Source organism: Manacus candei, unplaced genomic scaffold (genome assembly GCF_025592945.1).
Source record: "Manacus candei isolate 608988 ecotype Guabito, Panama unplaced genomic scaffold, ASM2559294v1 h1tg000043l, whole genome shotgun sequence".
Lineage (NCBI taxonomy): Eukaryota > Metazoa > Chordata > Aves > Passeriformes > Pipridae > Manacus > Manacus candei.
Genome location: NW_026138091.1, coordinates 11,623,869 through 11,646,086, shown reverse-complemented (window position 1 = coordinate 11,646,086; position 22,218 = coordinate 11,623,869). Strand labels below are relative to the sequence as shown.

Genomic DNA, 22,218 nt, shown 5'->3' with positions numbered 1-22,218 from the left:
TCCAACTCGAAATATTCTGTGATTCTGTGAATAAAAAGTATTTTTAAACAGAAAATAGATCTTTATATAAATTGATCTCATCTTCACCAAAAATACAGAGAGTTTAGACAAAATAGCTGAGGATGACAGTTTTTCAAAATCTTTGCTTCTCATCTTTATTTTAGCACTTAACTTTCCATTAGGATAGTATGTGTTCAGAAAAGCACCTAAATGATTAATTTTGTCAGTCGAGTTGTGACCTTTTGTGAAACATTTATATGAGCTATAGTACGCAGTAGAAAGATGACACAAGTGCCTTCTGCAATCCTTCCTAGAAGTATAAGGAATGCCCAGAAACCTGAGCATTTCCCATGGTGATTTTTATGTGGTCATAGCCGGGTCTGCTGGTGATCAACATACATATGTCATAACTTAAAAGAAAAAAGACACACTGTAATCAGAGAAATTAGAACTAAACAAGAGTTTTTGGTCAGCTGGTAGCTCCTCTGGGGTCAGTGAGAACACAGCTTTGTTTATGAGTTTTGCTAAGAAAGTTAGAAGAAGACAACTTAACTTGAGTTTCTGGCAGGTTTCCAGGAGGAGTTATCAGTGAAGCTGTCAGGATTACTGTATAAGACTCATGTATTTTTTGGATCAAGGATGAGCCCATCCTGATATAGGTTCTGAATATCTTGTGTCAAGAATGTACTCTCTTTATTGTTTTGGTCTTTTTGCAGAAGAGCTCTTGGTGCATGCTTATGTCTTGTTGAAAGAAATAGCTGTTATGGATGCTTTACCAAATTCTCACTGGGGTTTGCTGTGTTTCTTTAAATATATCACTGACTTTCTGCCTTAGAGTTCCAAACACCATTTTGGATAAGAAGTATGCTGAAATCATGGGTGTTTTCTCCTACAATTTTTATTCCAACCAAAAGTGGCAATGTTTCTTAAAAAACCTCTGTTCTTACATGCCAACCCATTTTTGAGAAATGTGTAACATCCAAAATTTTGGGTAGCTGAAGTACTTGAATTTCAGTTCATATTTCTAGCTTGAGACAGGACTCTGGTTCTTCCTGAGCTGACACTGTTGTTGCTCACTGCATGAGTTTCCTAATTTATTTGACCATCACTAGACCATTACAGTAAATCCTTAACATATCTGCTGAAGGGGAAGAGAGCAACCTTACAGCTTCTGGCTAGTCACTCCAGTGACAGAGTGAGGTCACTCTTGAAGACAGTAACTTTTGAAGGACACCACAGTGAGATTGAGAAATATGTTATGTTTTGTGCAAGTAGTGTTCAACTGTAGAAAATTTGTTGTTTTTTGCTAGAAGTCATTGACTCAGAAAACTTGTGATTCAGGTGCTGGGGGAGGAAAGACATTGCTTGCCATAGCAACCTTAACATCCCCTTAAAGTATGTCTGTCAGTTGCACTGAGGCTAATTTATCATGTAAAGTGTATGCTACGTATGTCACATTTTACTGTCTGTTCATTTGTTTTGATAATCAAGATCTTGACAGATTTGTCCCACATGGAAGGATTTATAGTAAGGATTTTCTTATCATTGAATTAAGTTGATACATATAATCCTAGTGTCCTGCACAAGAACTGAATAGAAATGAAAGATATTCAGACTAGATGTGAAGGTCTTGCAGAAAAAGCACCCACTCTTACCCAATCAGTTATTCTCCTTGATTTTTTTTTCCTTTTTTTTTTTTGTTCTGTGATTTGTTTCATATCTTTGCAGGAAGAATCACAGAGAATAAAATAGGCATTGACTTTCAGAAGGTTAAATATTTCCTCTTTTATTAAATGACCTTTCTGTTTTATAAGGTGAGAAGTGTAATTCCAAAAAAAATTAAACACGGTTGAGTTTAAAATATGGGGTCTGACTTCTTAATGGACAAATACAAATGTGGACAGATTCAGCCACAGGAGATGCCTACCTGGCCTGAGGTCTCTTGTTTTCCCTTTGAGGTTAAATGGTTCAATAGTGCTGAAATTGTCTTTGCAGTATATGAGATTACATTTATCCATTTTTTGTATTGCAGCAGGATGCTTTGATCTGGGCAGACAAGTGGATGGGTAGGTGTGGGGCCACAGGGAAGGTATGTGTCTGCCTGTGAGCATCTTTAAACTCTTACAAATGTAAATACAGGATCTGCCTTACTGGAGGAGCTGAGAAAGATGGTACAAGTGTCATTGAACATTTTGAGATACAGAACTTGAAACAGTACCTCCTAAAATATCTATCCTACATAATAAAATTTTATTTTATTATTTTTAAGAAATAACATTGTTTGCTTTTGGTAAAGTATACAGGTACCAAGGGCACTCACTGCACTGTTGGACAAAGTAGGGTGGACATTTCCTAGTAAGGAAAGAAGTTTAGGTAAAACCACAGAAGCACAGAATGCTTTGGGTTGGAAGGGACCTTTAAAGATCATCCTTTTCTAAGCCCCAGTACTGGAGAGAACATTAGTGGAGAATTATGAAGCAAAGAATCTTGGAGTAGGAGATTTCTGTTTCATTTCTCATCGTATTTCTCTGGTCTAGACTCTGCTTTGTCTTTGTTTATGAATGATATTGACAACCAAAATACACTAAGGAGCTCGGGCCTGTTTTTCAAGAAGGGTATATTTTGAAATCCAAAATGCAAAACTTCTGGGAGAGCATGTTTTCACTGTGTGAAAGTTTAGTTGGGAAGGATTTTCATCCCAGGTGAATTGCACTGGTGTTGCTACTATTTCATCTGTTAATACTTATCAGTGAAGAAGGATGCTAAGGGGTTCGTCTTCAGAACACAGTGAGGGTTTTCACTGCTTCAGTCTTGGTAAAGTGAATGAGACCCTTGCCTCTACAATTCCAGTTTCCTACATGAAGGTTTCTTTTAAGTGGTCTTGATGTTTGTATTATTTCATATGGTTTTTTGGCTAAATACTAATTAAGCACTTCACTTTAATTTGCGTTCTTTGACTGTAATGTGATTGAATTCTTTTCCTCTACTGTACATTGCCCTTCATCTATTTTAGGAAGCTGTGTTAAAAAAGTGTTTTTAACGTCCCTGTCCACAGGGCTCAGACAAACCAGAAGTCCTGGCAGGCTGCAGTAAGGCTGAAGCAGAGCACAGGAGTGGCAGCAGCTGAGCAGAAGCTGGGTGGCAGGGGTGTCCCCGTGGCCAGACAGCAAGGGCTGGGTGGGCACCCACCCCTGCAAACCACTGATGTGTGACCAATCTCCCTGCCAAAGCTGACAAGCTCTTCATTTTGGCTTTTTATTCCAGGAGAAAAGAGCGGGTTTCAGACTAAGGATCTGAAATTTCATTCAGAGATAAAGCAGGATTTGCTATGCTAATTTCTTTTCCACAGGACATCAAAATAGAACAAAAAGAGGTGTCGTTAATCGGATTTCATTTGTCTCCATCCATGTAGATCTGCAGGAGTTTTTTCACTCTTTCTACATTTTTCTTCCTAACTCCTTATTACCTGAGTTCAGACCTGACATTGCTGTTTCACAATGGCCTGGGTGAACACTGAAAGGAGCTGGGGTTTAGCAGGGCACATGGGCAAGGCCAAGCTCTGGTGTGCTGTGGGGGCTCAGGGCACCTTGACACTGGCAGAGTGGCTGGCATGGGGTTCCAGTGGTGCTGGCATGGGAGCAGGACTGGGCTGTGCCTAGGCAGCCAGCTGGGTCAGCATCCAGCAGAAAGACCCCTGCATCTCCTGACACCTGCCACAGTAGCCAAACACCAACAATTTTCAGGGAAAGACACATCTAATAACATTAATTTTCTCCTAGAGCAGACGGTAAGGTAACTAAAGCCGGGTTGATTGAGCTTCACTGGGATATTTACCTAATGATCTTCTGCAAAGCAGGTGCACTGGATGTTATTTTAAGCTTTAGAAAGCCCAAACAGTGTACAAATTAAACCTTTGATGTTGTGGGGATTTTATGGGAACGGAAGTTGCATTAGTTTTAGATCATTACAAAGCATTTGCTGACAACAGAATTAACGGGGCTTTTATGGTGGTCAGTTAATGACTGTCAACAAACAGTGTTAATTTCAGTTCAAATTGTTATTTTAAATCAAAATAGCCAGTGTAAACAAAACTAGCTAGTCTGACTAGTTGTCAGACACGGGAGTAGCGAGGACAGTTCCTTCTGCAGCATCGTGTGGTGCCAGTCCTGCATCCATCATTCTGTCAGGTGGATGTTGGGAGCCAGATTTGAGATACAATCACATACACCACCTAATACTAGCTTCAGAGTGATCAAGTCATGATTAGTTACACAAAAGCAACCAATTCCCCTCTGCTTCACTACTCCTTTAAAGACTTAGGTCCTATCTGTGCTACAAAACTATTTTTTACTATAGTAGTGTGAACTTCTGGCAGTTATATTACAACATATTTATGCTTTGGTAAAGGAGAAAAGCAGCTGCTTTTATGGCCTGATTCAGTACAGGTCTCCTTTTGAGCTACAATACCATGAAAATCCATTCAAGACCATGAAAACTTCCCTAATGCTGGGATGTTTTTTCTAGGGCACAGTAGACCATTTATATGGGGCAAGACAGAATAATCTATTTTATTGCATGTATCCTTCAACAGTTCTTCTAGATAGTCAGTCGTATGAGCTGAGAAAGTGAATGGTGCTGTGTCCGTACTGGTAAATGTGTCTCTATTCTGGTAGTGCCATATTGATGACAAACTACTCTTCTCAGCATCTTTACTTCACTTTGCAAATACTCAGGTGTGCCAAAACTACTCTTGTAGATTTATCCAACTAGTGCTACTTAAACTGGAAGGCAATTGAAAAGGAAACAGTCCAATCTACCTCTAGCTAGTTATTTTAGCCACTCCAGTAGGAAGGCATGTTCAACCATCACCCTCACCTAAGTAATCTTGTTAACTTTTCTAATCCCTCAAATTGCCGTGATTATTATTTTTATCAAGGGACTTTATCAAGTCATGAGTAATGTTTCATTTTGTAATTCTATACTGATTAGCAGCATAAAGCTGAACATTTTTGATTGAGAAACTACACCAGACGTGTTAATTACATTTGAGTGCTGGAGACTGTAAGGGTGGCCTCAGCAGAACTTGGGTGAGTGTAACAGCCCTCCATAATACATTCTTTGAAAAGCTCTGCAAAGTCTTAAAAAGGTCATTGAATTGATGCTCTTGCAAGACAGGTTTTACTCATTTTATAAGAATGTAAAAAGGAAGAGCTTTTCTAATGATGCAGGTATCAGAGGAAAGAACAGAGCCAAGGAGTTCCTCACCGCTGCTCTCAGCCTCTGAACAAGTTCCTGCTGCTTCAGCAGTTGAATTACAATTTTGTACTGTGAGCTCAGTTTCTCATTGAAGCCTTTCATTGATATTTGCCTTTGTTTGATCTGGGCCTGAACTTGACATTAGTTCCAAATGGTCTTTCTTTCCCACACAGATGTAAAAAAAGCTCAGATATAATCTTCAGGTGCAGGGGAAAATTACTTTTTTTATTTTTTTCAACAGATGTAGCTTGAAAACCTTTGAAACTAATTAAGACAATAATAAAATGTACTTTTATAAATGTGTTTGAAGTTCAAAGTCATTATGTGATCATTAATAAAACCTTGTAATGCAGTTGGACTCTATGGTGTATTAGCTGCTAATATTAGCTAAAGAACTTTCAGTTAAGTACATATTCTAGCTTTTTGTGCAAGAACTAGTCAATTTGGAGCTTTAGAATTGAATTAATAAAGAGATCATATTGCCAATATTAGATTTCTGAAGAGGCAGATAATAAACCCAGGCAAGCTATCAACAAGGGGATGCATCGAGAGAAATCTCGCCGCTGTCCTATCTCTCATAGATCCCAGGAGTCAGTGCATTATGGGCTTCCTGAGCAGGCAGATGACTATTGACAGTTATCTGTCGTAAAGTTGTCTAATACCTTTTTTGAACCCTTTTCTACTTTTTACTTCCTTTGAGTTTTGGTAATGAGTTCCACTGCCAAATTACTTGGAAAAAATCCATGCTTCCTTCTAAATGTATTGTGTAATTATTTCACTGTGTAATGTGAGAAGCAACGCCTTCTATATGAGGAAAAATGCCTTCCTGTGTGAGGAAAAAATATATAGATTAAGATGAAAATGTAGGGAAAGTGAATTATTACACATCTGTGTTTCTTATATGTTCGTCATAGCTCTTCCATTTCCATTAAATGATTTAAAGATGGAAAGACCAGGACTGCTGGCTATATTCAAGTGTGGGTATTTCTGGGGTGCAGTTTCATTACAATAGTTTCTACTCCATTTTCAGTCTTCTCCTCAGGCAATTCGAGGAAACTGTCCACAACTTCAGATCTATTTTCTGAGTAAAAATAACTGGTTTAGAGATCATGACTGAATATTTTAGCAATGTTCCCTAAATGCATTATTTAATGGTTGTCGGCATGGGCCTTCATATCCCAATTTATCTATAATCAGGTTTTTTCCACAACCGTGGGAACCTACATTTTAGATTTGGCTATCCTGATTAATCCCTGTTTCCTTTAAATCATTTCAAGCTTATTTATGAATCATTCTGTTCTGTACACTCCGTAGTGTTGAAACTTTCTAGTGCAGTTAAGAGTCATCAACCTAGTTTCACATGATCAGATGGTTTAAAAAAAGTAAAGGTATGTAAGATAGTTTCCTTATAACTAACTGGCAAGGTAGAGAAAGTCAAGAGAAAGTCCAGTTCCTTCTAGAATTTGGTAACAAAGTCCTGACACCAACCTTTATGTATTCCTAAGGCCTTAAAGTTCAGTATAGGCATCATTTTGTTTTCTGCAACAGCTCTGTAACTGATTATGGCAGCAGTTTAAGGAGCTATAAGGCAGGCACTCAGAGTAAAAACCTTGGAAAAGAACATCCTGTATGAAACTTTGAAAAAGAAAAGAGAAAAGTATCTGAGCAGTCTGAAGTTTGGCCAGTATGTCCATTTAACCATGGATAGGAAAAAAAATCAATAGCTATCAATAGACTGGACTAGTGTAATACGATGTTGTAGTTGCTCCCGAACTTCCAGGAGGCATTTGAGCCTAATGAAAGATACCACTTACAGAGCCCATTTGATTTATAGTCAGGTAGGCCTGGATAGTCTTCAGAGAAATTACAGTCCTCCTGGGAAATACAGAACATGAGCATTTCATGTCTTGCCTTTTCTCCTACCACCCTTACTTTTGCTGTGACTTTGCGAAGTGCATGAAGTGTTGCTAGCTGTGCTAAAAAACATGAGTTTAAACAAGTGTCTTCCCTATGGACATAAATTAATTTCTGGACAATATTGCATTTTGTTGTAGATACAAATTTTTTGTTTTTATATTCATGCAGTTTTAAGTGTGTTCTGATGCCTGTGGAAAACATATAGCATTTTTACTTTAAGTAAGACTTTCTGTATCTTTTAGGAACTGTGGTGAGATTTTGCAGTTTATTATATTTTCAGAAATCCATTTTATTGAAGCCTAAGCTCATTTCAATGACTCTATACTTCCATAGTTTACACCTTCATTTAACCTACTGGATAATATATATTATGTTATCTTAGAGTTCAAGCTGGTTACCTTGTATGCAAATTCTGAATCTTTGGGTTATGTTTACTAAAGATTTTTAAGTTTTTCTGTGCAATCATAGGTCTGGAAAGTTCCTTGTTTTTCTAATCTACACGGTGACTAATGCATACGATAACCTGATTCTAGCAGCTGAGGCTTTATGAAAAACACCAAATATGACAATGATCTAAAAGATCTGCCCAGACTGAGGTTAAGCTTTGTGAGTTCAAGCCTTTGTGCAGGACAGGGGGGATAAGCAAAGGGTTTTTCCAACTCCCTTTTTCTTATGATAATTTTGTTTTACAGCTATGCAGCCCTTAGACTATAAACTACATTGCCATCTTTTCTGTGAAATGGATTCCTGAAAATTCCTCAAAATTTATAAAGTGAATGCAATGGGCTTGGCAGGAGGACTGTGTGAATTCAAGGGTTTGCAAAGAGAACTTGAATTTCACATATGTTGCACTAGGTTTCACCACTGAGTTTGGACCAACAGCTTCACTATCCTCAGTGAATATTAATGAATGTTATATTTTATTATTTCTTTTAGCTGTGTGATAAAGAAGATATAAAGGAGTGAGTGGTCTTTAATTTGCAGTGTCATTGTCTTGAATTTTTTGCAATGATAAACTTTCAAGCATGGGTGCTTATAAATTAGACATTTCTATACCTCAGTGAGGAAACTATATACCAAATATGTAAGTCATCTCCCAGATGCTTAAAATTAATTAGGGGACCTAAACAAGGGCACCTTGTTTGAAAATGTTAACAGAAATTTTGTTGTAACTCTTAAAATTAAACTCCCTTTTCATTATTGCATTGCTGGTTTGACTGTGAGTTATGATTTTAGTCTTTATGGTAAGATTAACTTCTTAGCAATGAAAATAAAGAACTCCACAATCAAGAAAAGCATTGAATTAATGAAATATCTTTGAATTACATATAAAATAAGAATTACTTGATTATATTTTAGTACCTTTTTGGTCCCTTCAACTACAAAATATTGGGAGGTGATTAAGATGAGGGAGAGAAAAAGGGAAAGAAAGAGATTGCTTTCTCCCTGGTATCAAATTCAACTTGACCAAAGTACCTCATATATTTCTTTTTAGTTTGTATTTCCATCAGGTTTTGGCTGAAATGTTGAGTATTTTGACCACATGTAAAATCAAAGCTGTGTATTTAGATGGAGTTCAAGAACCTAGAAGTACACCTTTCCTTCTCAAAAATCTATTCAGCCCTACAGACTCTGCCCGTTAGTGGTTACAGAAGCACAAGACAGAATTTTTTTACTTTCTGTATGGGCAGAGGGCAGGCACTTGATAAATGAATGGAGAAGCCTGTGTTAGCTCCAGAGAAGTAAACAAAAGAACCAGAGGAAGAACAATGAAAAAACACAATGAAAAAACACTGTCAGGGAAAACTGCTGAAAGCTTTTCATTGCTTATTTTGTCTGTTGGTTTTTGTGATTGTTGTTTGTTTCTTGTATATAACTGTATTCCTGTAATAATATATCCTTTTCCCACCCTTTTTTTAAGAGCTAATTTTAAGAGACTATCAAAAATATACCAGGGCAAATCATGTCTCCTTTCAAGAATGTAGTTCAGCTTTCAGATTATGTCAGGGGAAGAAGTTGTGTCAGTGGAAGGAGAAAACACTTTCACTGAAAGATGGCATGGTTGTTCTTGCATGACTGTTGTCTTGTTCATTGATCTGACTTTCTTAAGTTCAAAATTTACACATCTGAGAATCCTTCTGCACCTCACAATATAGAAACCTTCAAAGATTGAGTTGATGTTTGCATCATGAGTTTAAATCTACCAGCATGAACAGCATTTCATGTGAGTATGGCGAAGGAGAACAGAAGCTGATTCTTTCTAACAACAATGAACCTGCCTCCATGGTTCATCTTTGAAACCTTTGGACTTTGGAGAAAATTCATAACCAAACCTGCCTGCTCAGGTTCTTCCACCAAATAAAAATTAATCTTAATGTTCTGTTTCGGAACAATGCTGGAAGCTGATATGAGAAGAGCTTGCTCTGTTAATGGTCATTATTTGATTCCTCCTGAATCTGATCATTTATTAAGGGAGATGAAATTTAATTAAGACTTAGTCTCAACCTATCTGTAATTTACATAGAGGTTCTAACAAACTTTACTAGTATGGAAAGTTTGCAGCAATGGTCCAGTTTTTCCTGTACATTTCTCTGATTGGCTTTTATCCCAGCTGTTTGGTAAAATTAGGGCCCAGAAAATTGGATTATTATATCCCAAGGGGCTGAACTGATAAGCAGGACATGACTGTTGATCTGCTTGCTACCCAGCATTGGTGGTGTTTGAGGTGCTGCTAGATGCAAAGACAATTTGTTATCAATTAGTGTTCATTAGAATCATTTCCTGTTATTGATTTTAAATGTTTGACAAAGCACTTTTAAGAAACTGCACTCAAAAAAACCCAGTAGCTGTACGTCAGTGCTTAGTAATTCCAACTCTTTAGGGCCCAATGTCAGTCTTAACTAACTGGTTTTCACTGGTTTCGATGTAATTATTTCTGCTTTGGATTCCACCGACTATCCTGTCCAGATTAAAGATGCTTCAAAACAAGGATATAGTTCTTTAAGAGCAAAGTTGCTGAGAAAGAAAGGATAAAAAGTTGGGGAGTTTTGTCCTGGCTTGCCATAGTTTGGGCTTTTTATTTGGCATAACTACCAATGGATTATTATATACAGTACAGGAATAGTGTCAGCCTCAAATTGTGATTTGCATTGGCCTTAATATTTAACATGTGGGTTTAATTTTAAATGCATCCTTGCCTTAATACACACACTGAGAATTGTGGCACCGTTAAAATCTAATTTACAAATGGTAAAATTGGATATAATGACATGTTATAACAAAAGCTTTGATAACTAGGAGTCCAGCAGAGTATGTCTGTTGAGTTTCTGAGAAATTTAGCTTATAATTAATATTAATCTGTTATACATGAAAGAAAGAGGCTTGAATGTGAGCTTATTTAATAGACAGTACAATGTGTAAACAGCAATATGTAAACAGCATCAGGTCAGGCACACCTGCACTTCCACATTTACTGGATACATATGATGAGTTGTTATAGACCCATGCCTTTTATGAGTACACTGGAATTTTGGCTAAATTTCGCAGTACCAAAGTTGAAGCTAGCAGTATCTCTCCTTCTGTCTTTGCTTTAAATTTTTAGCAACATCAGCTCAGGTTTCACAAGCACTCTCCTAAAACGCTTGCAAATATTTTAAATGTATTCCGTGATCCCTGTTGCACAAGGTGGAGACCTAACAGAAGACTTGACTTGTGCTTTTGCCATCCCCATTAATGAATTAGGCTCACAATTAAGGTGAGTGTGGGTGAAATGCATGCAGCTTAGTCTCTCTAACCTTAATAAATAGAGTTGGTATTGACACAAGTGAATTTTGTTTAACCACGGTACATTTGCTTCTTAATTAGTGAATATTCATCTGTCATCAGCAGCAGCTATGACACCCCTCCCCGCTAACACGTTCTGTCATAAATAATCAATGAGAGGCTATTAATATTCATGAGTGGGAATCTGTGTAGTCATGTGCACTGATGCAGAGACAGGGGGAGTGTTGCCATGAACTGAGTCGAAACTCTGTGTGTGTATACGTGAGTATAAGATAGTTAGGGAAAGGGAAGAAGAGCATGCTGCTACACACTGCCCTGCCTTGTGCTTCCAGCTAACAGTGGCGTGCCTGTGTGTTGGGGTTGGAGTGACTGATGAAAAACAGTAGACAAGTCTGGAGGGTGATTCCCTGTCAGTGCATTTGCCGTTCAGTGCTGGGGAAATTAGAGGCTTTGCTCTTGTGTTGCTTATTAGGATGGGCTGCAATCTGTGCACTTTTCAGAAGAGAGAGGAACACTACAAACTGCTCTATGAAGTTTCACAGGTGAGTGCAGAGGATATTACCAGCATCTCCAGAATAAAAATGTGTGTTCTTTACAGAGAGTAAGTAGTGCTTTTGTTTTGCTTTGCCTTTTTTCTTTCCTTTCCCAAATTGCTACCTAAGTTGTTTGGGGGGAGGTTGGTAATTATTAGCATTTTGGGTGCCCGTTGTTTTCTGCTTGTATGCCACTCCCCCTTCAGATGACTTCCTGTAGGATTCTTTTAACATTTTTGTGCATCTTCTGCCAAAATGTCAGTCATATAGCAGCAGTCTCATTGAACCGTATCAGTGATGTTTTAAGGGAGCCCTTGGCTTTGGTAATAGGACTGATTTCAGATAAGTTGCACTGCTGCCTGTGAAAGCATTAGGTGTGTGATCTCAGGTTAAGGAACCTAAGTTAAGGAACAAAGTTTTTATGGCATGTCTGTGCTGGCTGAGAAGTATGTTAAATTTTCCTATTAATTATATAAAATTGAAATAATTCTGAAATGTGTTGTCACCTTTGAACAGGTACTGAGTAGAACAGGGTTTCCATGGGTGAGATGTGCTGCTTGTTCATTCATTGTGTGTGCTATTTCTGTTTATTTACTACTAGACAAAGATCTTAATCCCATTTAGATATTTTAGTCTCTGTTTCAGCATCATAGCAGTGTAGTATGTAGCAGAGTAAGAGTCTGCTGCTAACGTGTTCCCAGCTCCTTCAGAATAAGATAAGATTAAAGCACTTTCCATAATAGCCCATAATTTTTTCTCATATCCTATTGTATCAGTATTTGATTTGCAGCTTTTTGTTTGCTTTTTTCCTCTTGGCACAGCAGACTCTTGCATACTAAAGTTTAGTGCCTTTCAGCATCTGTTCTCTCCCTCTCTGTAATTTGTCCTGGCTTTGACATATTGCCGTTGACAGAGGCTGAACACTGGCATTTTTGGACTGCACTGCTGCTGACAGGCAGTACAGAGGAGAAAAACCAGCTTAGAATGTTGGTGGTCTATTGGCACAGCAGCAGCTAAGTGCCCAGTGCCGACTGGTTCCCTCTGAGTTCCTCCTGACGTGATTCATTTCACAGTGGGCTAATTACAAAGTGGATTCTCTACACATGAAGCAGCCTCCTCAGTTGTGGTGTTAATGCACATTTTCATGGTAATGTGATCAGAGCCTCATTAACCAGTTTCCAAAATGATCCTCTGCATTAATTAAATATAAAAATTACTCTTTTTATCACCAAAGAGAGGAAGAAGAAGATTAACATTGTTAATTACTACTGGGGGCAATACCTCTGCATCATTTTTTACCACAGAACCAGCGGGCATATTCAGTTCTAAAAGAGTGTCTGTTTGCAGGTAACATGCCCGTTGCTGTGCCTGGTGAGGATGGTCTCTAGGTAGAACACTTCCCTTTAGTTCAATATTTAGTCATAATCCCATAATCATTTTTTCTTACAGCAGTAGCACAGGGAAAAGCATAGCAGCACATTTTGCTCTATTCCCCTTTCCCCTCCTCAGCTCTTGATTGCCAAGCAGATCTGAAAGTAAAATGGAGTAGAGTAGATCCGTGTCTGCATTTCTGTGCCAGGGAATAAGAAATGCAGGTTCTGCTATGAAGGGAATTAGACATTTCTTAAAGGGCTGCACGTGTGCAGGAAAGAGAAGCTGAACCTGGTTTATAGCAAATGCATTTTCAGAATATTCCTTGCAGTAATGTCGCAAATGTGATTGATCAGCAAACCCAAAGGTGAGGTTTTTAAGAGATTCTAGAGAAATTCTTCCCTTCATCTGTTATTCTCTCTGCTGTTGAGTTGGAGTGTCTGTGGGTGTGAGCAATCAAGGTGCAAAATTAACTAATGCTTTCACTTTTTACTCTGGTGCTTGCCAGATAAAGTGTTATCCCTGGGAGGATCTGAGTGGGTTTCCTTGGGGAGCTGAAATGCAGTGAGCCTGGTGCTGCATCTTGTGCTGTTAGGGAAATGTCACTGATAAGGTGCAGAGCGAGAGCAGAGAAATGACTTAGTGTGCTCACTACCAGATCCTATGTTCATCTGTAAAACCATCCCTATCTTTGTTTCATTGTATGCAGGTCAGAGCCCAAAGGATACTGAGCATATTTTTAACCAGGTGCTGCAGTAGAGATCAGGTAGTGTCTCACACCATGACTGCTTCTGTGTACAATACTGATTTGCTGCTGCTGGGAGGGGGGAGCAGCAGTAGAATAGGATACATTAAATTAAGCCAAGGCAGGCATTACTACTTGATTTGCAAATCCCTTTTTAACTCTCCAGTCCTGTAATTCCTATACCACGGGCTTGGCTCTTTCATCTGCATGATTTCTGGAGAGCTTGGGACAAGTTAGCCTGTCAGGGACATGAATTGACTAAGGATGAGCTGTGGCTCACTAGCATATGCGGATCAGATAGATTAATTTATATTCATATAAAGAAGCAATCCTAGCTTCATCTCTTACCTTTCCCATGCTAGGCTACCGGATACTGTGGGTGGTCTGTGCATTCATGTACTTGAAGATATAGTAAACAAAGGAAAGCATGTTTGCAGAGGAAAACCATGCAAGTGCTTACAGTGTGGCAGGTTTTCTGATACTGGTTTTAGCGAGGTCAGATTCAGCACTGCAGAGCTTTTTGTTGTAGAGCTACTGGGAAATGAAGACATCATTAGAATATGTATAATTCCTCAAACTTCCCCTATTCCTTTCCTCCAGGCTTGTTTGCCTTTCACTGAGATAGCAGTTCAGAGATCGGGGGGGCCTCACCAAAAGCAACATTTGCTAGTGTGACAGAGATGTTTATTTTGATAACTGTGTTTTGCATGTGCAGATTGGGATTAAAACAAAAAGTCAAATAGTTATATTTCAAGAATGAAAGCTTCTGAGATACCACTGTGCATTGATGAAGGACCCTTGTGCTTCTGAGTGCCTCTTCACCGGTCCTCAAGATGTGAGAATACCTCAGATTTACTTCTTGATTTCACAGTGGGAAGGTATCAGGTGTATTACCCCTCTCAAGTCCTCTTCTCCATATGCCTACAAGTGCAGAAATGAAAGATGTCTCAATTTGAAATTTATGGCCCTATATGCTACTTCATGGAGCACTTTAATATTATTTCCTGTGTGCTGTATAAGCAGGATTGAGCTAATAAGTGTGCAGCCAGGAAGTCTATGTCAAGTCACTTAGAGAGGGTGGGATCTGGTATATGCTTATGTCCATTAGGAGCAGACCTCTGCCATTCTTAGCTGATTTTCTCTTGCACTGCAGGGATGAAAAAACTGAGTTTAAGTCATTTGCTAGCAGCATGATGAGGAATCTTCCCATTTAACTGAAAGAATAAGATAAATATGTCAAGGATTGGAGGGAATCAGCAGTAATCTTCACTAGCCTTCTGTGAGACTCAAGAAAATGCAGATTTTCTTTAGAATTCTGTGGATATCATATCAAAATAATTTCTGTTTACTCAAACTTTTGTGCTTTATTTTCAAAATGTGCAGTTAACCCAGAGAAAAAAAGGGGAGAAAGAACACTGCTTTTGGAGGTTAACCAAAGAATGGTGTGAATTTCTTTTTTGAGTTACATCTTAAGAAGCAGACCTAGCTCAGGCGAGCTTAGAATTGAAAAGGAGAAAGGAGGAAAGCTGGAAGGGGAAAGAGAGGCTATCTGGGATGGCTCACAAAGTCAGTGGTGGAGCTGGGATTAAAACTGGAAGGTTGCACATGTATATCCTCTAAAGATTGAATATGCAGTCTGCTTCTCATGTTGTTTTCCATAATTACCATAAAGCTCAAATTTTCACCAGTTTAGAGTTCTGATTTTATGTTCATTTTGGGCTACCTGAAGTACTAAGTTTTAGTGGTACATCTATTCAAATTCAAAGCTGCTCACAAGAGACACTGAGCCTGCCCACTGAAACAGCACAGGCACCTCTGTATGTTTCAGGAGATGCTGCTTGTAGCTGGTATTGGAATAAGGAAAGATGACTGGGGGCCAAGCAGTGTCCCTTGGCACTGGGACCTGCTTTCTCTGGTCTTGATAAAGTTCGAGTTGATTCACAAGATTAATTAAATAGACTGGATGATGTGATACTTATTTTCCTCCTGTACGAACCTTTAGCCGCTAATATTCTTTTTTAGTACTGACACCATGTGATGTATTTATATGACAGCTCCTCAATGTGGTGGCTGCCATTAGCTCTTATTCTTTTCTATAAATACCTGCCACAGCTTTTATGTCACCTTTTTTTGCTGTATACCAATGCCACCTCCAAATACTCCTCATGAATTTCACCAGCAATGGGAAAGTACCATCTTTTGTTGCATCAGCACAAACACATTTTTGGGTTATATCTTTTTATTAGAAATTCTGTAGCAGCACACTTTTACTTCTGGAGAATACGAAAGAAAAAATTTCTAAATTTAATTGTCTGGAAATTAGTTGAATTGCCTGAGTTGAGTTAAATCAGTAGCAAAAGTAGATCTGGTTTTATCTTACTGCATTTTCTATCTTTTTCTTCTTGCTTCTCTCTAAATTTTTTCAACAGAACAATTGATAATCCCCTGATTCTTATTTTTTTTTCCTAAGAAACTCTTCTGAATATTCATTTATCTGTTTGAAAAGTTCAAAAATAAGTTTTGAAGTGCTGAAGGAATCAACAAACTTGTAGGAGTACTGTTTCAGTTTAACTGAACAATTCTAGAGATTTGCTTTATGTAATTCCCCTCAAAGCTGCACTGTCTCATGTTAGTAGAGTAATGTATTTATGGTAAAAATGTAATCAAGTAAAGCTTGTCATACATTTCTAACCATGTCCTAGAAGCTTCCTTGGAATTTCCTTAAAGAACCACTGCTGAACTGAAAACATTAAAAACGAGTTCAAAAAGTTGACTTCTCCTACAGATAAGAGAGGATCTTTGTGGTTAGCAGGCATAGCTTTCCTGGTTCTTCTGTTTCCTTGATTATTTACTTTACACTAATAATTAAACATCATTAAATCATAGAAATTAAATCATAGAAATAACTAATCCCATTGCCATAATGTTTCTTCAGGCTCTACTCAGAAAGACATCAGTGTTGTGACATTGCTAACAACTGAGCTCTTGCTCCTGGTGGAGGAGTTCACCGTCCCACACTGGACACTGGTCCTGGGACCTAGAGAGCATTGGCTGCCTAGCAGTAACTGCCCCCAGAGCCCCGGGCACCCACTCCTCAGCTCTGTGCTGTGAGTCACCACATACCAGTTGCATAAAAGAGAAGATATGTCTTTAAGACCATCTCTTGCCTGGATCTAGGCTCTTACACAGAGCTCTGTTTGGGTGTGAAAGCTCCCTGAGGAGTCCTGGAGGATTGGGATTTGGGTCTGGGAACATAAAGGCTGCTTAAAATAACCAACTCTGGCTGCCTGGTTATATGGTGGCTGTAGAGAAGACATCCATGCATACAGCTACATATGTAAAGAAGTTGTCATCTGATTTTTTAAAAACCTAAACCCATTAGCAGGATTTTTTAAATGATTCTTTGAACATGAAATCTGAATTATACACCAAGTGCCTAAGAATTATTTCGGATCTCGCACCAACTGTCTTTAATAAAATGCATATTTTCTTTCTGGTAAAATCCAGGAAACTCTGAAGTGTTACTACTGACTTCACTGGAGCCAGGCTTTCATTTTCTGTCCTTGTTTACTGTCGTGTAAAAGGCATATAGTTCCTGTGCATACCTCAAGAGGAAAGATAAAGAGTCATCCTGAGATAAGAAAGCAGACAGTAGTATGTGAGATAAGAATTCAGGGTATGGGTACAACAGAGGCAGCTTTAAGAAGCCATACTGAGATTATATCTCCAATCTGCAGAGATATTCTATAATTCTGTGATTTTATACGCAACGCCATGAAAATAAAAAAAAGATGGTTCATGTAGTGAATAGCATGATTTTCTCTGTCATTTTGCTGTTCCTTGCATCTTGAATTTAACAATGGGGATTGAGGATTCTTCTAATGATCAGATTTTTATGCATTTTTTACAGAACTATCCTTTCTTGAAGCTTGCTTCCTGATGTGATTTGGTATGGATATAATCCTTAGGCCCAAGGCAAAATGTATCTTTATGTGAGTTCTATACATCAGTGGTGTGATGAAGCCAGTCTTGCTACGTTGAGCTTTCTGTCAAAGAAGCATATTTTAGAGGTTCAGTATTTTTGTTTTGTGGTTCATTGAAGGGGAAGGGCATTAAAATGTCAGCCAAACACAGCCATGCATATGTTTGGAGTTAATTGACAGTAGGTTGTTTCATCAGCTTTCTCTCAAGAGCTAAGAGCTTAATGGAGACATGTACAGCAGGGCTTGGTGATAACCAGCACTCCTTCCACCCTGAGGGATTTGGGAAGGTCTCATAAAAATAATTAAAAGAGAAATGCTGAAAAATTATTGGATCTTTGGCTTTCAGACTGTTTAGCTTCAGAGTATGTTTGACCTGTTATTTTAAATGGCATGAGCTTTTTCTATTTGGTTTTCTGTCAATCCCATAACTTGGAACCCACTGGCTAATTTCAACCACAAAGGCTTTTCTAATCTTTTAGGTTTATGCAAAGTAATTTAATGATACTGTTAGGTAGATTTTTTTTTCAAGTGCAACAGGATTTCCTGGTTTGAAAACATCACCTGAAAATATCGAGACATGAAAGAATTTTAAAATTTCAATGCCGATTATTCATGATACACTTACTTTGTGGTTGAAGTGAAGATACTTTTCTATTTAGTGTGTAATAAGCTTGTCATTTGTTTTACTTCGCTCAATAACCATAGCAAAAATCAGTCTATTAAGAAAGGATATTAAATCAGTAACTGTTCAAAGGTTATCTATAATATTTTTATAACAAGCGGTGAGAAGGAGAATTTTACAAATACTTTTATGCCATGGACGGAAGCTAGAAATGGAATTGTAGTGTCTTCATATAACGCACTGCAAACTCTCATCTATAGTTGTTTGTATTTGAGCTTAAAATATGGATCTGGACAGGCAGAGGACAGGGTGGCTATTTTGCCATTTCTGCGTAACAGGATGATGTAGGCTTCCATGACTCTCACTGTTGTGGGGTTTTATTGTTTCACTTTGAGGAAGTTAAGAAATTCTATCCTTCACTCAGGTGGAAAAGCCAATACATTCTTTTTTTTCTCCAGGAAGAAGTTCTGTTTGTTTATTTTTGTATGTTCAACTGACAGAAACAAAGTGAAGCAAAACAAACATTCATTTTCCTTTGTTTTGTTGTCTGGTTTTTTATGGTAGTACTTATTCCCTAGAGGTTTTGACCATGACGTTCGACCTCTGAAACAACATAAGCACAGTGGAATAAGTGATCGTCCAAACTACCACGTCACATGTAGAATTCTTGTGCTTCATGTGTATTAATGTCAGAGTTGAACCTGAGAGGGCTCAATCTACAAAAGTCTACAAGTGTGTTTAATTTGTCTAGATACAACTTAGTTTTGGGGTTCTTCATCCAGCTGGAGAATTTTTTCTGTTTCATTTCATATCTTTCAGTATTTGGAGGGTTTGTTGTTCTTTTTTTTTTCCTAGCTCCTGGAATCATGTATTGTAAAAACCTTCATTAGAAGTTGTCTCACTTATGATCAGTGAAAAAAGCTTGCAAATATCAATCAGGTTTAATTTACAGTTTATGAAATTTGAAAGAAATTAGGATGAACTTGAAAGATAATGTTTAGAAACAGTTTTAATTCTGGTTTGGTATTCTTCTGCATGTCTTGGTGTTATGGTTACAGAGGAGGAGGGTGGAGCTTTAGCACTGAATATTCAGTACCACCACATCACAGCTGGGGGGCATGGTTTTCAGCCGAAAAGCACTGCAGGCAGAAACAGAAGGGCTGCCATTCATATCATGTTCCCTATTGTGCGCCAGCCTCTGGGAAAGTTGAATGGTAAAATGGACTCTTAAAAACCATGTTGAAGGCAATGGGCAGTGGAACCTTCAAACACTGGGACCTGCATTTAGCGAAGTCCACCTGGATATTTAACACCCAAAGCTCTACCAATCGAGATGGCCCAGCCCAATCAGAACCCTTATGTACCATAGACAAAGTCACCATTGTGCATATGAAAAATATGTTAGGAAAGACAGTTTTGACTAGTCCTGCCTCAAGCTAAGGGAAACCTATCCATGGGATTGTTTTTGCTCAAGGACCTGGGTGCACTTGGTGGGTAATGCAGAAAGGTGGGGAAACATGATGTGTAGATCTGATTTTGGGTGACAACCATCTGTAATGTTGAATTGCATATGTAATACTGGTTGCTGAATGACACTATTATTGTATACTGTACACATGTTGTACACGTCATAACTGGGGGGTGTGGTTTTTAGTGGAAAAAGCATCACAGGCAGAAATGGAAGGGCTGATGTTTGTTGCCGTGGCTCTTGGGAAAGGTAGCCCCTTGCAGGACTGCACTATTGTCACAGGAAGAGAAAGAACCTTCTGGCATCACCACCACTGCTACCACAGCAGAGAGAAAGGCTGCCTGGGACCCCTTCTCAGCTGCTGTTTGGGACAGGAGTCACCGCTCAGCAGTCACTAGTCACTGTCGCTGACCGAGAGAGGAGGGGCTGCCCCACCATAGCTGTTTCAGGGCTTTCACAGTCGCCCACCACAAGCTACTTCAGGGTTATCACTACCTGCTTTTCCCAGCTGCCGCAGGGGACTGCTACTGGTTTAGGGTTTTGTTGCTGTTACTGTGGGTGCTTGCTGGCCCCACTGAGCAAGAGAGCCTACACCCTGCTACCGCTTGCTGTCCTCCTGCAGAAAAACATTTGCTACTTTGTTTTCCTGGCCGCATGGTCCAGGGGGAAGGTGGAAGCCTCTCCACCATCTCTCTCTTTCTCTCTCTTTTTGTCCCCAGGGAGAACGTGTGGCACAGAGGGCAGGAACAGGAACCATTTTGTCTTTGTTCCTGGGGAGACCATGCGGTGCGTAGCGTGTGGGATAGGAGCCATTTTGTCTTTGTCCTAAGGGTGAGGGCACCAGGCAACACATTATGCCTTTGTCGCTTTAAACCATTTTCTTCCATGTCATTGTAGTTACTGCTATTTACCTATATTTCTCCATATTGCCCCTTCATTATTGGAGGAGATGGGTAGAGAAAAAACAAAAGGGAAGTGACTTATTTGGGGTTCTAGTTCTCTGATTGTTTTCCAAACCACCACACTAGGGTAGGCAGCATTGCCTGAGAGGTCAGGCTGAGACCCAGCCATGTGGTGTTGGCAGCAGTGCATCACCCTAAGGAGGAGGAAATGGTTTAGCTCTGGACTTTCAGGGCTTGTCCAGAGACATTCGTGCCAACAGAAGCCAGCCATGGCTGTGTCAGCACATCATGGCACACTTGAGACCTCAGACTATTTCTGGCAAGGATCTGCAGACATGCCTTCAGGGACTGTCCTGCTTGCAAATGTCAGTGCACCCTCTGTGTCCATGTGCATCAAACTGGTGAAGCTCCTGGGAAAGAGCCACAGGCGTATTATGTGTTCAGTTGCTCTGTAATGTCAGAAAGATAATCAACGGCAGTGCCAGAACCCATGTCCTGAGGACCAAGAGGAGCATGGGATTGGGTGAACTTTCAGCTAAATCCTTATGAGAACTGAACAATTGAAATAATCAAAGAAAAGAATTAATTTTGGTTACCTGTAATGTAACATAACAATTGACTGACCTATTTAATATGTTTGATTGTATTTGTAGTGTGCTTTTTGCATATTATAGTGATGAATTTGCAGGGAAAGCTGCTCAGGGAATAATCATTATTCAGGTCTTTGACTTCCCCATTGCTAGAATGTGAAATATTCAGATTCCTCGTGATTCGTGGTTATAGGAACTACCTGCTCAAAACAAATATTAATGGCGAGAAAAGATGGAAGAACAGATTAGTTATTAGTTAAAGTTCAGCATTTGGAATGTTTTCTCAGAGGTCAAGATTTCTAAAAGTGGAGGTGGTATCTTTCATTGCAATATGTTTTTTTAAATTAATTTGTCATGTAGTCCACTATTACAGTCAGGAAAAACAGAGACATGTAAGTTTATAAATGGGTAATTCCAGAAAGTGTGTGTGCTATCTACATTGTTTATCACTTAGAAATATAATTCCATCAAAATACTTCATAAAAAAATTAAATAATTCATCAAAACATGGTCTTAGAGAAAAAAAGTGGGAAATAAATTTCCAGAAATGTCTGAATATTATTTGTGTATCATCATAGCTAAACATTTAGGTTGACTAGCTTTTGAAACATCATATATTCAATAGTTTATAAAGCAGTGCATTATTTCATATAGTATGAAATTTAGGAATATAGGAAGCCAAAATTGAGTCAAATGTGCCTTTATTTTAAAGTGTTTTGCTCTTTCCAGAGTTAGGTATACTGTTTGTGAAATCTGAAAATTTCTAATGTGGAATTTCCATCATCTCTGGATTTCCTGTTCTGAGATATGTGACTTATTGTGGGAAACTCCTCTCTATGTGCAATCATCTTGACTAGCATATACTTGTAGATTTTTTTAGAAAGCAGTCCCATATCTTGTGGGAGAGAAGGAAAGTAGCAAGAAGGGTTTATGTAAACAGCTTCCAATAAGGTATTTGATAGAAAAGGATACACCATAACCTTCACAGTGTATGTTGTGATGGCAGAGAGGAATGTTGCCCTATTTAAGAGAATTTAATTGCCAACAG

At 38.7% G+C, this 22,218-nt stretch overlaps 1 protein-coding gene across 2 annotated transcripts in view; it reads left to right on the top strand.

The window, feature by feature from the left end:
• The window catches only part of PDZRN4 (PDZ domain containing ring finger 4), a 246,451-nt gene that overhangs the window by 126,382 nt on the left and 97,851 nt on the right, over positions 1–22,218 (top strand). Inside the window, exon 1 of one of the 2 annotated variants that reach the window (XM_051795427.1) lies at positions 11,338–11,498. The exons of the other annotated variant lie outside the window; for it this stretch is intronic. Coding sequence (XP_051651387.1) covers positions 11,430–11,498 — 69 coding nt within the window. The 5' untranslated portion in view covers positions 11,338–11,429. Of the gene's footprint in view, positions 1–11,337; positions 11,499–22,218 lie in introns of those variants that run through there. 2 annotated transcript variants of the gene reach the window in all.